Below are 20,000 nucleotides of genomic sequence, written 5' to 3' on the forward strand. Positions count from 1 at the left end.
TCCACTTCCTGTTCCACCTCCTCCTCCACCTCCACCTCCTGTCCCACTTCCTGCTCCACCTCCTGTTCTGTGAGGGCAGTTCCATATCAGTTTGGATCAGAAGCGTTATGTTACATAAAAACCTTCTGACTTGTTTGGTGTTCAGCTTCATGGTTTTAAATGTAGATTGAAGCATTTCTTCTACTTCTTCATCACTAAGATGAAGGAAGCAGGACGTGTGAGTGCGACCACGTTCAGGCCGACTTCTCTTCCCGAGCGTTGATGTAGAAGCTGAACGTCTTTGGTTTCTCTGTGAGCCAGAACGCCTCTCTGCTCACTTTTGGCTTGATGCTCAGAGCAGAATGGTGGTGTGTTGAATTGTGGAAGTGTGTGTGTGTGTGTGTGTGTGTGTGTGTGTGTAGGGGGGGTGTCTTCCCTCCCACAGGCAGGAGAATATGCAGCTCTAAACTGCCAGTTTGTGTGAATGTGAGTGTGAAGGTGCTGCTGATGGAAAGTTTCCCTGCCGCCTGCTCAGTGAAACTTCACAAACCAAATACAGCAAACCCATAATTCATCTACTGATTATCTGGGTGATTAATTGAGTCGTGGATGTACGTGTATATGTGTACGTGTACGTCCGTGCATGAGTATGTGTCCGCCACATTAAAGAGACTAGAAGAAGAAATGAAAACTGCATATTTCCAATCTCATGAGAAGCGTCCACAGACAAACCTCCTCCTGGACGTTTGTGGCTCCGCCCCTCAGCTGTAGTAAATTGCTGAACCTTCTGTTGCTGTTGTGGTCTGATGTTTGGTGAGAGAACTTCATGGCCCCCCCTGGCCCCCCCTGACCCCCCACGGGGCCGGGGCCTCTGCCTGCTGAACAATCCTTTACATGCATGTTTGATTGATGGTGATTTTAAATGGAATAGTTTATAATCCTGACAGCCTTCATGTAAACGGTCCTTATTCAGTTCAACAGTCTGGAGGAGTTTGACCTTTCTGACTCTAAGCCTGGTGAGATCCAGAATCCAGCGGCTCTCACGAGTCAGAAAGTGAAACAAACATGTCTGCTTGGTGTTTGGCCTGAATGCCCACAGTGCCACCTTCACTCAGAGATAGAATGGGGTTGGTGTGTGTTAGTGTGGCATCGCTGTGCGGACTGAGCGCTGCTCCTAAAGTGGGCAGTAAAGGTGGATGCATCTCAGTGTTGGACCGGTTTGTCTCTTTGTCACAAAGCGAAGCAGTGCGTGACACGATAAGTGGAGTCTGGATCTCTTTTGTAGCATCCTGACAGAGCTGATCTCTCCCTCCTGTGTTTTCCATCTCACACACTGTCACACCATCCTACCCACTAACTGGCTGCTAGGCAACATGGCCCGCTGAATGGAGTGTATTTTTATATCTGTGTGTTCAGGACTAGAGACATTAAGAGGAGAGAAACATTCCTCCAGCAGCCTGGCTTCCTCTCTGTGTGCAGCTGAGGCTTTGAGACGATCATCATGTCGTATTCCCTCATCACAGATTCACCCTGAAGACGTTTAAGGAAGATATGAGCTAATTACCGTATAAGGCTTGAGCTGGATTCATGTGAGTGACGGTGGGAGCACATGATGGCTGTGTGTGTGTGTGTGTGTGTGTGTGTGTGTGTGTGCAGAGAGATTAACCTTCATGCCTAACTGTGTGATTGAGCTCGTCTGTACATATCGTCCATTTAGTGGAACTCCCTGTTGGTGGCTGTTTCTCCTGCCTCGGCTCTCTGCAGCCATTTTCTCTCCTCTGCTGAAGGAGCCCCCCCCTCCCCTGTTGTTGTTATAGCGTCTCCATCAGGTGGAGTGTGGCTTTGATCCAGATGTTCGTCTTCGTGTCAAAGTCTCTAACATTTCACCCAAAATTGTATGAGGAGACACAAAATGGATGAACTTGGACTGTATGAGGTATGGTTCAAAGGTCATAGGCCACATCACCTGGTCCCTGCATCAGATCCAACCTGAGCACAGAGTAGAGTTTGCTGGTCTGGAACATCACCGCTGATCCTCCACAGCCAATTACTTTTTATTCCCTCCACTTTTTCAGGCCATTAGCTGCAGCTGTAACGATTCTCCTGCTGCGTCAGCCCGTGTGCGACCTGACCCGCTGAACGTGAGCTCACTCTGGAGACCGGAGGCTGTGGGAGCAGGAGGAGGAGGAGGAGGAGGATGAAGGCTGATGGGACACAAGCTGAATGTTGAATGTTGCAGTCGTGTTTCCATGACGTGACTTCATGTGAAGAAGTCTCACCTTCTATACAGCAGGTGGCACCAAATATGGAGCAGGAAGTCCAGAGATGTGACCTCAGTACCTCTCACCCTGATCTGAGCTGATGTGATGTGATGTCATGATTACAATTCATCCATTATTCAATGTGAAGGAGGTCCAACTATCGATTGAGGAAATTGTTGAAAATTTGCACCGTAGGTTTAAGACGAAGGAGCCTAGGGTACACACACACACACACACACACACACACACACACACACACACAGAGCCAGGGCTCACTTGTCCCACGTTTGTGATTGTTGTTCAGGCTCCATATGTGTTTGATTTTGCTGGAATCCCACACATACTGACTTTTGCATAATTGGCTTTGTTTGCTGTCAGTAGACAGGAAGAGGCAGGATTTAGGAAACGTGTTAATTAAAGGATGATGAGGGACCGACAGCACGGCTGAGTAATCGTGGCTACCAGCTACACACACACACACACACACACACACACACACACTGAGTCTACAGTGTGAAAACAGAGAGCATTTCACATCTAATAAGTCTTTATCCAATTATCTTTGTATATATGGATCCCTCAGGCAGAAGGCAGATCATGTGTTTGATCATTTGAACAGCAGGGAAGCAAAGGACGACGCAGCTTCTAATTTTAGAAAAACAGCTGGTACACTGTGATCCATCATCCTCGTCATCTGGGCCGCTACAGAGCTTTAAAGAGTCTCTAATGTGTGTGAGGCTGCTCCACATCTGAGGGGACAGGCTCAGTGTGGAGACGTGAAGATGTGACGGCTGTATCAATGTATCCAGTCATCAGAATTCACTTTGGTGTTCTGAGTGAGTGAGAGAAGAGAGAGAGAGAGAGACAGACGCACCTCCAGTTGTGCTTGAAGCTCTCTAACCGTTTTGTTTTGCTCCTTCTTGGTTCCAGCTCCCCATCCTGGCCTCCTCTGTCGTCAGCCTTTACTTCCTGGAGCTAACGGACATTTTCCAGCCGGTGCATTCGGGGTACAGCTGTAATGACCGCAGTCTGTCTCTGCCCTACATCCTGCCCAGACAGGAAGTCTGCCCTCTGCCTCTTCTCTTCAGCTTGGCCTTCGCCGCTCCCACCGTCACGGTAAAGCCACACACTTCTGCGTGTAGTGCTGTAATGTTGAAGCTTCCTCTTCACTTCATGTCCAACATGCAGCTAATCAGACAAACCAACACAGGAGGAAACATCCTGACCTGACCTCCTGACCTCTGAGGATCCATCAAGCAGAGACTGTTGTGTGACCTTAGCCTCCACTCTCGTTCCATACGGCTCCATACTGCACAACCTGCATCGACCTTATACCTGCCTCTTCCTCTTCCTCTTCCTCTAGATTCTGATAGGAGAAGCCATTCTGTACTGCTACCTGTCCAGGAGGTCGTCCGCCAGTCAGACCGAGGCCAACATCAGCGCCGCCGGCTGCAACTTCAACTCCTACATCCGTCGAGCAGTGCGCTTCATAGGTGGGGGCTCAGGCGTGTGCCGACACGCTCCATACGTGACCGAGCAGGCAGAGCGTTCTCTCACACACACACACACACACACACACACCTCACACAGACAGAAGTGGGCTGAGTGCGTGTGGAGGAGGAGAGGAGTCCAGAGACACATCTGACCTACTTTACTGCAGAGAAGCCCAGGGACGGATCAAACAGCTCCACACTGACCTGGATGTCCGTGTCAATATGGAGTGTTTGTGAAAGTATTAAGACAAACTGTGTGAGAGTCCTACAGGAAGCAGTGTGTGTGTGGAAGTCAGGATGAGGAGCAGGATGTCCAGGTCTCCTCTCTGCCTGTGTGCTGCAGTCACATGTCTTTGTTTCCACAGGCGTCCACATCTTCGGGCTGTGTGTGACGGCTCTGATCACAGATATCCTCCAGCTGTCCACCGGTCAGCACGCCCCCTACTGGCTGGATGTGTGCAAACCCAACCTGACCCACATTAACGTGTCCAGCTGCGATGAAGCTTTCATACTGGAGGATATCTGCTCCGGACAGGATGTGGGGCTCATCAACGCCGGGAGGTGTGTGTGTGTGTGTGTGTGTGTGTGTGTGTGTGTGTGTGTGTGTGTGCGTGTATGCCTGTGTGCGTGCGTGCGTGCGTGCGTGCGTGCGTGCGTGCGTGCGTGCGTGCGTGCGTGCGTGCGTGCGTGCGTGCGTGCGTGCGTGCGTGCGTGCGTGCGTGCGTGCGTGCGTGCGTGCGTGTGTGTAACTTGAATCCTCATAATACTTTGACTTCATTCTCTTTCCATTCGTACCTTTTTTCTTGAGATATTCCGTCTTCATTTCCTGTCCATCTGAATGTAAATAACCATGGTAACCACAAAGAGGGGCCGTGTGGTCAAGTATAGTCTGAGTCACTCCATAGAACAAAATGTGTTATATTATCTATGCATACAGGACATGATCATCCTCATCCTACACACACTGCATCTATACAACACCTGCTGGGGCCCCCACACACACACACATACACACACACACACACACACACACACACACACACACACACACACACACACACACACACACACAAACACACACACTGTCTGTCCAGCTTCTTTGAAAGTCAGGTGTGTGTGTTCCAGATGAATATTCAGTCTTGTCCTCAGCTGTCTGTGTGGTCGCCATGGTTATCAACATTAAGAACACTGCCTTTCTCTCTCTGTAGGAAATCTTTCCCTTCCCAGCATGCAACTCTGGCTGCCTTCGCTGCTGTCTACATCTCAGTGAGTGGAAACACACACACACACACACACACACACACACACACACACGCACACACGCATGAATCAAGCTCTCTCCTCTCAAACACAGAGGTGCAGAGGTACAGCGAGGATGAGCCCAGATGTTGTGTTGTGTATTCCAGATGTACTTCAACACGGTGCTGACGGACTCGGCCAAGCTGCTGAAGCCTCTGCTCGTCTTCACCTTCGTCATGCTGGCCATCCTGGCCGGGTTGACCAGGATCATCCAGTTCAGGAACCATCCTGTAGATGTTTACTTTGGGTGGTTACTGGGAGCAGCCATCGCCATTTACCTGGTGAGAGCTACGCTTTGGTGAGGTTTGGGTTTCTATGGGATACCACTGAGCTGAGCTGAGAGAGGCCTGATGAAGCGTGTTGTTCCTGTGCAGTGTGGCGTTGGTATGCAGAGCCGGTGGTTGTTGGGTTGGATGGTGAACTCGCTGTAGGAGATAAAACAATATACTGAACACCTCCCACACGCCGTCGCTGTCCAGCCCACACACACGCGCCCACACACACACACAGGCATCTCAACACAAGCAGTTAGATATATGAGCAGATACACACACACACACACACACACACACTCCAGCCCTCTCATACTTCCCACACGTTTGGTTTGGTTTCAGATCGATGTCACCGGCTGATATTAGATCATCACAGATATCTGAGTCTGATCCAAACACACAACCAGCTACATAACTGCACTTCTGTGTGACACTATAGATGCTGTGTGTGTGTGTGTGTGTGTGTAAAGGTATTTTATAGATCATTGTTATTCAGAGATAAATATCTTCGCTATCAAAGCATCATTATGTAACTGTGTGGAAGAAAACCTTTCTCTTCCTGTGACAGTTCAGTATGTTCACTCTAGATGTGTGTGTGTGTGTGTGTGTGTGTGTGTGTGTGTGTGTAGGGTCTTTATGCGGTGGGGAATTTCCAGCCAAGTGAAGACCGGTCCAGAAGTCCCCCCCCTGCCCCCAGCCTGAGAGAGCCCCCCCTCTCCTCTCTGCCCAATGTCAGCCAATCAGCTGCTAGCAACAGCCACCCAGGTATGACACGTTGTCATGGAGCTCCATCCTACAGTAACTCTGACCCTTGTATGTTGTCATGGATCTCTAGATGAGGCCTCATTATAGTCAAACACACTTCTGTTAGTGAGGAGATACCTCGAGCTTTTATTGTGGAGGGCAGAACTTAAAGGTCCATTTAAAGTGGAGCAAATATGTGTTCCAACTTAACAAACAAACATGGAATTGGTCATTTGGTAAGAAGATGTTTCTCCAGTCTGGTTTGTTTATGAGTCACATTCATGCTGAGCCTCCTGGTTCTGGTTCTGGTTCTGGTTCTGGTAGGACATTACCCTCTGGTTCCCGGCCCAGAGACCATTCTCACCAGGACCTCCTCCCACATCCTGTCCCCCAACCAAGCGGAGCCGATGCTGACGCGAAGCTCCTCCTACCGCGAGCCCTCTCTGAGCAATCTGAAGAGAGCCAGCGCTGAGGTGGAGGTCATAACTCCGCCCAGTCCTCTGGGTAACCGTGACAACATGATGACCTTCAACAGCAGCACACTGCCAAGGTCGAGTCTTTGGTAGTTTATGTGTCAAATGTTATCTTTGTTATAGTTTTAACTCATCAGCCCTGATCTCCTTCTGCCTGGTTGCTGATGTGTGTGTGTGTGTGTGTGTGTGTGTGTGTGTGTGTGTGTGTGTGTGTGTGTGTGTGTCCTTCCTCCAGGTCTCACGGAGGCTCGTCATTGGAGGAAGGACGGGTTCCTCGGCGCCACGCCTCCATCCACGCCTCAATGGACTCAACCCGGTCCAAACAGCTCCTTAGCCAGTGGAAGAATAAGAATGACAACAGGAAGCTGTCACTCCAGGTGATGGATGGCATACGGCCATCTTCCTCTTCCTCTCCCCAGAGGAACATGGAGCTGCGCTGCTCCTCTGAGCCCTCTGCCATGGGCTTGGAGGCGGAGCTCCGGGCCGCCGTCCACCTCACATCGGCCACGGGTCCTGAAGCGGAGCTGCGTGTCGGCGCCCACATCCCGGCTCATTACATGAAGCTAGCAGCCAGCTCCGTTCCAATGGCCAATCACAACCACATGGTCCATAACGGAAGCACGGGATTGGCCGGCGGGGCCAGAGTGTCTATCCAATCGCGGCCAGGCTCCTCCCAGTTAGTTCACATTCCCGAGGAGGATAACCCGGCCATCAAGGATCTGGAGAGCGAATCGGAGGACAGCATCATGGACGGGGGCGGGTCAGTGAGGGAGAAGTGGCTGCGAGTGGCAGAGAAGACCACCCTCCCCTGCAGACCCCTCAGTGCGGGGGGGCAGCCCAGACTCATGCAGGTCTGTGAGCCACACACACACACACACACCTTTACAGATCTGATGATCATTATAATAATCCTCCTGACGCCATGGTAACACCGGTGTGATCAGATGTGACAGCTCAGGTGTGTGAGTCTTGGTGTGTCTGCCTCTTGTTCCAGGTGATAGCCCTATCCAAGCAGCAGGGTCTCATCTACTCCCCCCGCTCTGAGGATGGGGGCAGCACCGTCAGCTGCACCGGATCCATCCGGTACCGGGCCCTGATGGACCAGGACCCATCACCGCCTGCTTCCACCACTGGAATGATGGGAGGAGGAGGAGGAGGAGGTCCGTCTCTGTTCCACTTCACTCATGACCCAACTTTAGATTGACCGTGCACACAAACGACACCATGACACCATTTTGTTTACATGATGTTCATTCACTTCTTAGAATCTGAACAATAAGCAGCACACCCGTTTGTAATGTTTACGTCTTCACACATTCCTAACCTTTTGTAACATGAATATTAACCCTAACTCTCTGCTTTATTTAGGTTTGGAGAGAAGTGGCAGTATTGTTCGTGTTGACGCTCACCCAGAGAGCCGAGGCCACAAACCTGTGGTGAAGCCCCCCAGCACCGACGGCAGCGGCTCCTGGCGATGGAGACCCCCGGAACAACGGCCGTCTCTCCGCCAATCGGCTTTCACGCTCAACGACCTGAACAGACACACGGACAGCTGTGATTCGCTGAGGGATGGTGGGTCAGGGGACGGACGGAGGAGTGTGACAGGGATGGAAATGGAGTGTGAAGGAGGCGGAGGAGGAGACGGAGGAGATGGAGGAGGAGGAGCAGTTCTTTACTCCCATCATCCGCACGTTGTCCACCCGTTACACCCTTTCCACCCCGGTAACCCCGGTAACCCCAACAACCTCCATCACGCCAACTTTATCCCCAATAATCCAAATTTTAATAACATCCACCTGAATTTCAACCCCGGCCCCAACAACATTTATGCTCCCAACACCTTCGCCCCTCCCTTCCACCCCCACCCTCAGGCCGTCACCACCATCAGGGTCACCCCGGTGGAGGGGACGGCGGCCAGCAGCGACGGCGGCTCCGACTGCCAATCTGTGGCCTCGTCCAGCCGCGAGTCCACGCTGAAGAGGAAGAGCGCCGGCAACATGGTCCACGCCCCCGACCGCGGCCCCACCCCCGACCTCCACAGCAACCACCGCCTCTGCGACGACGCCAATGAGAGCAGCGTCCGTTTCCATGACAACCTCATTCGTTTTCAAGACAACCCCAACCACCCCGCCCGGCAAATGCAGGGGATGTTCGGACGCCCCGGCCCGACTCCGCCCCCCACCCTACCCCGCCCCATCCTGACTCACACTCCGCCCCCCACTCTGGGGTTAGCTTACAAAGAGTGACACATCCAGAGCTAAAGTCACTCCACGCGTCCCTGTGGCCCCTCTTTGGTCTTTGACTCGTCAGAGCAAAGGGGGGCCACCGTGTGGAACAACCTCCTCTTTGTTTATAGATACAGCCGGTTGACTCCACCCACAGCCAGTGCTTGGCCAGTAAATGATGATTTGAAAGCATTAGTCCCGCCCACAGCCCCTCTGCTGGTCCCTCAGGCCTCACCAGGCGCTGGTCTGGTCCCTAAAGTGAAATGATGGCTTTCCTTTCAATGCTTATATTCTCAATAGATCCTTGATCTACTTTGGGTCCCGAGCCATTCTAGCTCCCATGACCCTGCTCTCCAGCCGACCAACGAGGAGAGGCCAAAGATCTGAGCCCACTGTTCAGAGCCCTGAGTTTGAGTCTTTCTAGTGTATTTTTGGAGCCAGCAGTCCAGATTGTTCTCATTTTGTAAATCTAACAAATTTAGTGCACTTACTTAAAGGCACAAGGATGAAAGGGTTAAACGGCGTCACGGGGAGGGAGCAGCACCTCCTCCGTCTGTCTCACAGCCAGTAGGGACGGATTAAGCTCCGCCCCCCGCTGTGAGTCAATGAACATTTATATCAGCCGCATTTATACCAGTATACAGGCGAGGTGTCTCACTCTATTATAACCTTTCTACTGTAATGATGTGACATTAGTGTATATTTACATTTAAGATCCATACCTGTGCCGTGTGTGTACATAGTGTGTGTGTGACCACGGTCCTCAGTGTGTCTGGGCTACAGGGAGAGAGTCGCTGTGTTTGAGGCCAAACAGGCAGGTTTTTAAAAAGTCCACATGGTTTAACTTTTAAATGTCAACGATTCCATGAAATGATGTTGGATCAGACTGGTGTCCTTCATCCTGTGACATGGAGATCCTGGCTCCCTTCATGCTGTGAGATGGAGATCCTGGCTCCCTTCATCCTGTGAGATGGAGATCCTGGCTCCCTTCATCCTGTGAGATGGAGATCCTGGCTCCCTTCATCCTGTGAGATGGAGATCCTGGCTCCCTTCATCCTGTGAGATGGAGATCCTGGCTCCCTTCATCCTGTGAGATGGAGATCCAAAGTAAGGGCTTTCCACGACCTACTGTCCGCGTTTCACTGTTAGGAGCATCGTGTTCTAAGAGCGTTCAGACAAACGTGAATCAGCTCAACGTGAGCTCAGCTGATGGGAACGGAGCTGAGTGAAGGAAGTGAAGTGAAGGAAGTAGAGTTACCATAGTAACTGTTGGCCGCCGTCCCAATCTTTCCTCCATCTGCTAATAAAAGACAGACCTTTATTCTTCTGATGGCCACCAGCTCCGCTTGCTTGGCTTCTTTCCATCTGTAAGGTGGAGACGGAGCCGCTCTTCATCTTGTTAAAGCTTTTCTCCGTCTCCTCTTCACACAAACACACCAGGAGCTCCAGGCGTCACAGCGTCTGATCACAGATCCATGAGTTACCTGTGAGTGACACTGCTGCTCTCTGCTGAGCAACACAGGAAGTCACTTCAGACGCCATTCAGAGATTAGCCGGGCGTCCATCTACGTACAAAACCTCAAGAGGAGATCAGATGAGGCCTGTGGACATTATGGGATGTTCAGCAGATACTACCTGGTGTGTGTGAGATACGACTGTAGAGGCAAAGAAAAGTCAGGTGACTGCGTAGAGAGAGCAAGGTGACGATGATGATGATGATGATGATGATGATGATGATGGTGGAGGAGGAGGTGTGTGAGTGTGGAGGTGCTGGATGGAGGAGACTTCTTCTAACACTTCAAAGTGATGAAGACCTCATTCATTTGTGCTCTTAAACCTTTGGTGTGGTTCAACATTTTAGTCGTAGTTATTATTGATAATTGGACCTGATTATGGCTCGATTGATCATTTAGACATCAACTGTGTGAGAGGAGAGAGGAGAGGAGACGTAGGGGAGAGGAGAGGAGAGAGGAGTTTCCTGTGATGAGTGCTCTATAGCGTGAGAGGAGGACCAGACTCCAGACCCCTCTACTCCAGACTCCTCTCTAGTCTGGACTCCTCTCTAGTCTGGACTCCTCTCACATCTGCAATCCTAATCCTAATTCTGATTGTGGTCATTCTCTGCATTCTACCTTCCCTACTTTGTTAATAATGACCACTGAACTTGATAACATAGTTTGCTGCTGTCTCACACAGCCAAGCTTCTTTGTATCACTCTATAGATATCTATAGATCTATAGATATCTAGATATCTACAGTTGCCAGCGCTCCTAGCTAGCTACACACTAGCATCACCTAGCAACCTGAGAAAAACGTGTCAGCTGTTTATTCATTTCGCAAATATGATGCTAGCTAGCAGGTTTGACTCGGCTGCCATTGGTTACATAGCAACACAGTTGCTAGGCTAGCACATAGTTACAGCAGAGGGACTATTTTTCTAAATGGAAACTTGTAATTAGTAATAACTTCATTTGAAATGACTTCTAGCACAGTTATCAATATGAACCCATATGTTTGACCTGACAGACAAACAGACACACAGCAGATCGATCTCAGATTTTACAGCCGAGACAAGCATTGATTTGCTTTCTCAAAGAAATCAAAACATAAATAATGCAAAGTAAGAAACAGAAAAAGTTCTGCTGAAACTACGCCACAATATTAAGTATTTAGTAAAACAGAGTTTGAGACTCAGCTCAGTTTGAGCCTGAGCTCAGTTTGAGAATCAGCTCAGTGTGAGAGACTCTGACAGGCAAAGCACTTAGAAATTAGTCTTAAGTAGTTGTTGTTAATAAGTTAAAGTTTGAAATGAGTCATTTATAAACACAAGTACTTGGGGGAGAACTTCTATTTTGATATGATAGATAAGAGATGAGATATGAGCTCTAGTTTGTAAAGGCACAGCTTTAACGATCAAAGTGAACTTGGGATTGTTTTGGTTCTGAAGATGTTTTAAATGAAATCTGTACTTTATTGTGGAATATGGTGTCATGTTGGATGAGGTGATGTGATGATTCATAACAAGCACAAGGTCAAAGGTGTAGATACTACAGTCAGTCAGTCAGTCAGTCAGTCAACTTAGCCTCTATAAACAGAAACACTGAGTGTCACAAGTCAATCATCCAGTGCAAAGCTGGGCAGAGCCAGATTGGCTTTAGGGCGAGGTCAACTGTGTGGGGGCGGAGCCTGTAAGGTTCAGGAGGAAGAGGAAACCTGGGCACTTTTTGGATTGAAATGTGAGAGGTTATGGATTTGTTGTACTGATCTTAAATGCTTTGATCTCCTGAGGGTTCATGGAGGTCCAGATGAGGAGAAGGAGATCTCCAGATGATGATGCAGACTGATGTCACCAGGCACGGAGCTATTCCAGGCTGCAGGCACAGATGTGATGAGCTCATCAATATGTTCCTGCTAAAGACCATCAGTTAGACTGTGGGTGCAACATCTGCACAATTTTGTGTTTCTGAGATCAATATCTGAGGGAAACAAAACAATCCACATGGATCCTGCTTTTCCTTTTTCCTTCATCACGTGCGTCTTGGTTAGAATCTTAATTTACTTCTACTGACGCTCTTATTGGAATTATTGCTGTTAACACTCAAATTGTGTTAGAAGCAAATAAACTCGTCTGCTGGTCAGACAAAATCCATCACACACACACACACACGCACACACACAACACACATGAATCCACAGAGACAGCAGTTTGAGCTCTGAGCTGTGACTCACCCTCATCAGCTGAATATACCTGAGTTTATATTTCAGTTTATCTGCAGTCACATAATCAATTTCTGTTACTCAGAGTACATTTACTTCCATTTATGTCTAATTCAATCTGATTATGAGGTATTCAGAATAAAACATGGCCTTATTCAAATCAGAATCCATCTCTAACATGCATGTTTATGTACATCTTTATGGTTTCTTTCACAGTAAAGCTTTGCAAAGATTTAAAAACAAATCTCAAACTAAAATGGAAATCTGTACAAAGGTCCCCTTTCATGTGAGCTGGCTTTGGTTGATCTCTGTGGTTGTTCTTCACCTTCTCATGCATGTATGTGCATAGAAAGGGGACCCGGTTAGTGATGTTAGTTCTCTTTATGCTACCTAATGTGACACACATGGCCTCACATGTTCATATGCTGCTGACGCTTTATAACACAGAAGTCAGATAGCCATGTTTTTCTGTCTTTCTTTCATTGAATCTCTATTGATATGATATATAGATATTTTTGATTAGTGTATGTGATCAAATAACTTTTTATAACTGCTTGTCATATTTGTGGCCAATTACCATGGCAACCATCTGAGTTCAAACCCGTGCATGGTCGGTTTGGCATCCAGTCAATCAGAGCAGCAGCCGTCACTGAGCGGTGACATCACTGATGAGGCACACGGCAGCTCGGTTTGTCCCACAGTGAAGTGTGAGCGTGAAGAATACACACGACGAATACACACTGCTGAGCGTGCAATAGGGTCTAAGACTGAAAGGAACATATTTGACTGATCCAATACGATCCGAAATGAACAGCGGCGTCATATATTAAGGGATACTTTGGCGATTTTACAAAATGTATTGATTTTCTCAGGAAATTATGTCCAAACAAGGTTAGCTGTAGCATGGACGCATGTCTAAGGTTCAAAACTACAGACAAAACTCAATGAAAAGTTGGCGAAATTTTAACGAAATTTCCAGGAAAAGTGAATGACATTTTGGCAAATTTCTAACGAAAAGTTTAATGAAATTGTGGCGAATATTTTGATGGAAATTTTTACAAAAAGTTAACGAAAATGTTACGAAATTGTAATTCAATGTCTTGTAGTTTGCCCGATATTTTAAAGAAAATGTAACAACATTTTCCTGAAATTTCCATAAGGGTCCATTCAGAGACCTACAGAGACCACACTGACACACACACACACACACACAGAGAGAGTCTGAGCTCGGACTTAGTTTCCCTGCAGATCTTTACATTTTGCCAGATGAGCGGTTGATTCTATTGGTGGATTATTGTTGGAAGTTTGTTATTGAGTTTGTTTTTCTATCAGATTTATACATGAACACCTGAGCTGCTAGCTGTTATAATGGGTCACCGTTTGTATTATTGCTGTAAATAGACATTTGTATCTTTATACTCATCTGTATTATTCTGTGTATGAACCCAGACACACAGTTTGGGTGATTGGCTTTGTGGCTAATGCTAATGTTTAGCATAGAGGTTTTCATCCAGGCCTGGAGCCACATGGATCCATTTTAATTCTTAATGTTTGGCGTATTGATTGTTACGTACAGCAACTGAGATGACTCGGGTCGGATCAGGGTCCAGTGAAGTTCTGACTTTCATTTATGAATTAAATTCTGAGACCTCAGAAATCTTTTTTTATCCCCAATTAGTTTCTCAATGATTAAAGTCGTGATTGTGAGGGGAGAAGTCAGAATACTGAGAAAACATTCCATGAAGTTTTTTTTAAACTTGGCTCCTTTAAACTTGTTCCTCCAGACTAATTCAACCTGTGTCGTCATAAAAACGCTAAATACGACAAAATCTGGCTCCAGTCCTTATGTCCCAGATGTTTGAACGTTGAGGTGCTGATGGCTGCAGGAACACTGACCACACACACACACAAACACACACACCTCCACATGTCGCTCTGCAGCTGTCAGCACCACATGAGGAAACAACTGAAGTCTAAACAAATCTAAAAAGTTTTTCTTGAAAAGGCCAAAAGCAGACAGGAAGTGGTGACCTGAGCTGACGTGATGATGATTATGATGTTTACATGTCCATACTATTCAAAGCACTGTATTCTACTATAACGCATATTAACTACATATCACATATTTACTGTAACCCAGATGAGGTCTTATGCTGGCAGTATGTGCCAAACAATATTCAAGTGATATGCCGGCAATCCTTACACACTTTAATGATTTGTGGGTACAGTTACGTCCAACCTCTTTTGTAAGCTGGAGCATTGATTTGGTGTTTTGCTGAGACGTACTGCATCTTTTACAAAAACACACAACATCAAAGTCGTCTACGTCTGTTCTGGATTCAAATCTCTTCTTGTGGCATCATGTGTTGAGCTGAATGACAGAGTGGAGTGACGGAGCTGTCACGTGACAGTGTGGAGTGATGGAGCTGTCACGTGACAGTGTGAGCTCTGTGCTCGAACCATGAGTGACCAGCGAAGGCTTCTGTTTTCCAGTGGTGTGTCTGTAACAAAATAAAGATTTGATATCAAACCATCTGTGTGTCCTCTCTTTCTTCTGCTCCTTCTTTCTTTCCTGTATTTGGACTCTTGTTTCCGGGGGTCACACACTCAGGAAGTGAGACTGTGAGACAACTCTTCTGGGAGACTAAGGCTCTGAATTTACCGACATTTTTTGTACAGACGAATGTTGAGAAATTTCGCCTTTAATTTGCCCGAAATTTACCCAAAATGTGCCTGGAGTTTGTCTGTAGTTTGCCCAAAGTTTAACGAAGGTTAACAATTAAGCTTTAGGAAAATTTTGCGAAGTATACCCAAGATTTGGGGTCGCTATGGGCAAACTACGGGAAATTCACTGGAATAATTGCCCACAAACTACTAGCACATTTTGGGCAAACCAGACAAACTAAGGGCAAATTAAAGGTATATTTCGGGTTAATTGTTGGCAAACTAGAGGCAGGCTGTGAGTAAACTATGGGACATTCTCTGGGATAAATTTCAGGCAAACTACCGGCAAATTTCGGATACATTTTGGGCAAACTGCAGAGAAGCTACAGGCTAGTTTAGCTATGCCAGGTAAATTGGGGGCAAACTACAGGCAAGCTATGAGCAAACTATGGGAAATTTACTGGCTACTTTTCTGGAAATTTTCAATAGAAAAGAAAAGAAAATGAAAGAGATATAAAGAGCGGAAGAAAAATAATGAAGGAAGAAAAAGATAGAAAGGAAGGAAAGGGAGAAAGGAAGGAGGAAGGGAAGAATAGAAAAACTGGAAGAGGAGGTGAAGAAAAAGAACGATAGCATAAAGAAATGGTGAAGAGAAAGAATGAGTTGAAAGAAAAGCACAACTTTGTTCCTCAGAACCGAGGAGACTTTAAAAAAAGGAGAAACAAACAGGCGGCACACAGGGGAAACATTGACATTTATTCATGGCTGCTGACCACAGAGACTGAAACACAAAAAGCCTCAGAACCTTCAAACGAGTCCTCAGAGGTCCAAACCCGCTCACCGCTCCGCCCTGTGGAATGTCAGCGCCACCTCGCGGCGATCGCAGTTCCGAGTCTCGTTTTGTTCTCGCTCAAAAACAAAGTCGAGCCAGATCCAGACGCGGTCCCGCCCGGGGTCTCCCAGGTGACCGGACAGGGTCTGGGGCTCGGTTCGGTACAGTCCAACATGTGAGCCGGTTGTAGTTAGATTCTTTTTGTTCTGCTCATCGCTTGACGGCCCAGGTTCACCCTCACATTCACTCTGGTGTATATTTACCTTTATTATTTTTCAAATACATTTTCTAAATGCAACATGAAAAGCACAATCACAGAAAATAGACGCATCCTTTTGAAGTCTGCTTTAATAAAACGCCCCCTACTGGAAAATAAAAACAGGCTTTTTTTTATATGCAGGAACTAAATGAGTCCATTACACATATTAGATAGAAAAATGCCTCTCTGCTGGTCTGGAGCCTGAACGCAGGGAGGGGGCGGAGCCACAGAGCCTTCACGTGATAAACCAGCGATTTCACTCAATCATGACCTTCAGGGAGTTCAAGTCTGAACGTCCACGCTGGCCTCAGAGACGCTCAAAGCTTCAGCACCAACGTGACTGGCTTGTTTACGGTTGTTTAGGTAAAGACTATGGAGACTTAAAGGGACACTACGGTGCAGATCTCCATCCAGGTGTGTGAAGGAAGATCAAGCTTGATTTAACGCCCGTCGCCTTCACCGATTTCTCACGGATCTCTATCCTGTCGTAACTTCCGGGTGCCTTCTCACATGAAGAACATTTAAAGAAGGTAAATGTGAAGAGACAAGGTTCTACTCGTGCATCCAGGAGATCCCTTCAGCTTTTATTGTGGAGGGCAGAACTCTAGAGGAAACAGCCCCATGGATCCATGAGGGTCCATCAGAGGCCCACAGAGGAGAAGCAACCAAATGCTCAAACTAACAAAAGATCATCTGTAAATTCCCCCCAAAAACCATAAAATGCTGTGAAATCTCCAGCTTATCACTTTGAGCGTCGTCAGCAGGATGGACCTGCAGACCCCAGAGTGACATCATCCGCTCAGACTCAGCAGCCTCTACAGGGATTTAGCTGCATTCAGGTCAACTGTGTGCAAATGCAGTAGTGGTCATAGAAGAGAAGTTAGTGGAAAACATTCCAGCCGAGCCGGCGACCTGTACACGCCGCCGGCCCGTGACCTTGTGCTGACAACAAAGAGCCGAGGGGAGAAGCTGCTTAAAAGCTTTAAAAAGGCCGAACACCAACCCAAACAAACAAACTAAACACTGCAGGTTCAGCCGGCAGCTGTCCTTGTTTTCTTCTTACTCAAAAGGAATAAAGGGGAAGAAGAGGAGAAACCTGAAAGTATGAAGATTCCCCCGTCAAGCAGGAAGCGGTTAGACGCACGACCCCAAGCTAAAACGCTACAAACAAATCACTAAATACAGTTTGTTAATATCTGCAAACTCTGAAGCTAACGACGACTCCGACCCCCGAGCCTGACGCTGGAGTTCTTTTCACCCCCCCCCCCCCCTCCAGACGCAGGCCTTCCTCCTCCATGGAGCCGGTAAAGACCGCCCACCTCAGTCAGGTGGTCACACCTGGTGTCCTCGCCCGCCTACTGTTCCTACAGACACACACGTGTGAGAGGACAGCTAAAACAAAAGGCCCACGGTAAGAACCAACTGTGTGTGTGTGTGTGTGTGTGTGTGTGTGTGTGTGTGAGAGTGTGTGTGTATATATATATGTATGTACACATATATAGAACCGACGCCCACACCTTTGTTCCTTCATCTCATCAATCAGCTACAAGGAGCCCTCTTCCTCATCTTCCTCCTCCTCAATGATCAAATGAACGGAGAGATCAGACGGATCAGTCTTGTACTTGTTGTCCCTCAGGGCTTCCTCACCCTCGTCCTCCTCCTCCTCCCTGCCGCCCCCTTCACGCTCTCTGGCTCAGTCTGCAGCGGTGCAGAGGTTAAAAACAGATGCTCCGTCACCACCGCTCAGACCGGCCCGGCCCGGGAAGTCCAAACGGGATCTTTCTTCCCAAAGGGAGAAGTCGAGTGGAGATGTGTGTCCTGTCCAGAAGGGGGCGTGGCAGTGGTGGTGTGGTGCTGAAGGGGTTAAAGGTTCAGATTACCTCAAAGTTCAGAATCTTGCCGGTTGAAGGAAAACCCGGCAGTAGCCGCGGCGCTCGGCTCTGCGGTTGAAGAGACGTTAATCCCGCGCCTTCCGATCCAGGAAGGACGTCGCCGCTCCCCGCCAGCCGAGGGGTGGGGGTGGAGTTTCAGCCTCGTCGGGTCGTTCGCCCGTTCGCCTCCCCAGCCTCCACCGTTTTCGCCGGTTAGTTTCCTTTGTTTGTTGGAGCTCGTCTTCGTCAAACTTCTTTTTTCCTCCCTTTCTCCAGGTGGTGGTTTTGACGTCTGGACACAAAGCGCCGCCTCTGGCCGTTCAGTGGGGCGGGTTCATGGTGCCGTGACCTCGCTGCTGCTTCTGCTTCTGCTGCAGGAGGAGCTGCTCCAGCGCCGACGGGCCCGGCTGCATCATGGAGCTGGACCAGATGGACTGCAGAGGGGAGAGAGCGGCGTGAGCACAGAGCTTGGCGTAGCGGCCAGAGGGGCTTCCTGCCGCCCGGCGTCTCACCTTCAGGCTGTCCAGCAGCACGGTGGAGGGCGACTCCTCCATGGGCGTCTCCTGGTTGGTCCAGGAGCTTCCGGCTGGTCCCGTCTGGTGCCAGCTGGTGTCTGAAGCCGCTGAGGCCGGCAGGTAGTCCAGACCGAAGCCACTGACCCCTCCTACACACACACACACACACACACACACGTCAGATAATCAGCCACATACGCCCAGCATGACCTCATAAACTAGGTTTGTTCTTTAATCTAAAGGCGTCCGATATTAGAAGTGTGTGTGTGCGTGTGTGTGCGTGTGTGTCTCTGTGTGTGTGTGTGTGTGTGTGTGTGTTACCGCTCTTCTCAGCCTTCCAGCGGTCTACGATCCTGCGGTCCCGGCTGTCCAGAGTCCCGATGGGGCCGAAGTTGGAGAACGGCAGAGCGCCCAGGTTGTGTGTGGGGGGGGAGGAGGGCAGGCTGCTGGGGTTGGACGAGTGAGGGGATTGGCTGGCCGGGGTGGAGTGGTCTGCCAATCACAAGACAGCACGGAGGTCAGAGCCTGTTTAGCCCCGCCCACCGCAAAGAGCCGACAGAAATACGAGGTCATCGCCGAGTAAGAGAGAAGGAGACCCACCTGAGCTGGCGGGGAGGGAGGGGGACCAGGGCGTCCCCTCAAACAGCGAGTAGAGCGAGGGCTCCTGGTGCACCATGGGAGCGTCGGGCTTGGGGCCGGGGGGGAGGCTCTTACCGTACGCCTGGCTGAACATGCTGTTGTTCTGGTAGTTCTCCTGCACACAGAGGACAGGAATCACTGCTGAGGAACAGATCAACCACCGGGACCTGAGGGAGCTACGCTAACTGGCTAACTGGCTAACTGGCTAACTGGGGCTTTGTGCCTCTACCAGAGCAGCCTCATCACAATGTTCCACATGTCCCCAGAGGACAGAGGGACGCAGGGACAGAGCGGACTGACCTGGATGGGGAAGCCGGACAGAGGCAGCAGAGCAGACTGGCTCATGGGCTCGGGGCCGCTCTCCATCCTGGCCTGGTTTGGCAGCTGCAGAGAGAAGAGCAGCCACCAGTTTAGCCTCCTGTCACTGTCAGGCTCAGTCAGAACACTCAGAAGACTCAGCTCAGCTCTAACTAACTCTGCATCACTTTAAATCTGTTATCAATGAAGCGGATGGGACTGGGATGGAGGCTCAGCCGGGACGGTTCGGGGGGTGAGGGATGAGAGACGGGGCTACATACAAATATGTTTGGTCCAGGAGCGGAGCTAAGGGGGCCGGCCAAGGCCTGGTAGAACTCAGGAGGCTTAGTAAAGATCAGCTCCTCCTCCTCCTCAAAATCTGCTAGAGTTTTTAACAGGTCTGGAGGTAGAAGAGGCGAGCTCTTGGTGTCCTAGTTAGAGATGAAGCAAGAAGGAAAGG

General features: G+C 49.0%; 2 protein-coding genes across 6 annotated transcripts in view; one reads left to right on the top strand and one right to left on the bottom strand.

Annotated features, from left to right (window-relative positions):
• Window positions 1-8,767, top strand: part of LOC142990268 (phospholipid phosphatase-related protein type 4-like) — an 11,357-nt gene extending 2,590 nt beyond the window's left edge. The window contains exons 2-11 of the mRNA XM_076139990.1: window positions 3,171-3,356; window positions 3,604-3,733; window positions 4,099-4,294; window positions 4,942-4,999; window positions 5,140-5,313; window positions 5,934-6,069; window positions 6,373-6,598; window positions 6,757-7,372; window positions 7,516-7,681; window positions 7,890-8,767. Of these exons, the coding sequence (XP_075996105.1) occupies window positions 3,171-3,356; window positions 3,604-3,733; window positions 4,099-4,294; window positions 4,942-4,999; window positions 5,140-5,313; window positions 5,934-6,069; window positions 6,373-6,598; window positions 6,757-7,372; window positions 7,516-7,681; window positions 7,890-8,767 (2,766 nt within the window). The remainder of the gene's footprint in view (window positions 1-3,170; window positions 3,357-3,603; window positions 3,734-4,098; window positions 4,295-4,941; window positions 5,000-5,139; window positions 5,314-5,933; window positions 6,070-6,372; window positions 6,599-6,756; window positions 7,373-7,515; window positions 7,682-7,889) is intronic.
• Window positions 8,768-15,862: 7,095 nt separating this feature from the next.
• The window catches only part of smg7 (SMG7 nonsense mediated mRNA decay factor), an 11,853-nt gene continuing 7,715 nt past the window's right edge, over window positions 15,863-20,000 (bottom strand). For 3 of the 5 annotated variants that reach the window (XM_076139983.1, XM_076139982.1, XM_076139984.1), the window contains exons 18-22: window positions 19,544-19,627; window positions 19,205-19,358; window positions 18,926-19,096; window positions 18,602-18,753; window positions 15,863-18,523 (exon numbers count right to left, since the gene is read on the bottom strand). In XM_076139983.1, the coding sequence (XP_075996098.1) occupies window positions 18,410-18,523; window positions 18,602-18,753; window positions 18,926-19,096; window positions 19,205-19,358; window positions 19,544-19,627 (675 nt within the window). In that variant the 3' untranslated portion in view covers window positions 15,863-18,409. Of the gene's footprint in view, window positions 18,524-18,601; window positions 18,754-18,925; window positions 19,097-19,204; window positions 19,359-19,543; window positions 19,628-19,821; window positions 19,972-20,000 lie in introns of all 5 variants that reach the window. The other 2 variants (XM_076139987.1, XM_076139986.1) reach the window with 2 other exon arrangements.

The sequence above is a fragment of the Genypterus blacodes genome, unplaced genomic scaffold (assembly GCF_046128005.1).
Source record: "Genypterus blacodes isolate CSIRO-AG114 ecotype Tasmania unplaced genomic scaffold, CSIRO-AGI_Gbla_v1 ptg000494l_1, whole genome shotgun sequence".
In the NCBI taxonomy this organism is placed as follows: Eukaryota; Metazoa; Chordata; class Actinopteri; order Ophidiiformes; family Ophidiidae; genus Genypterus; species Genypterus blacodes.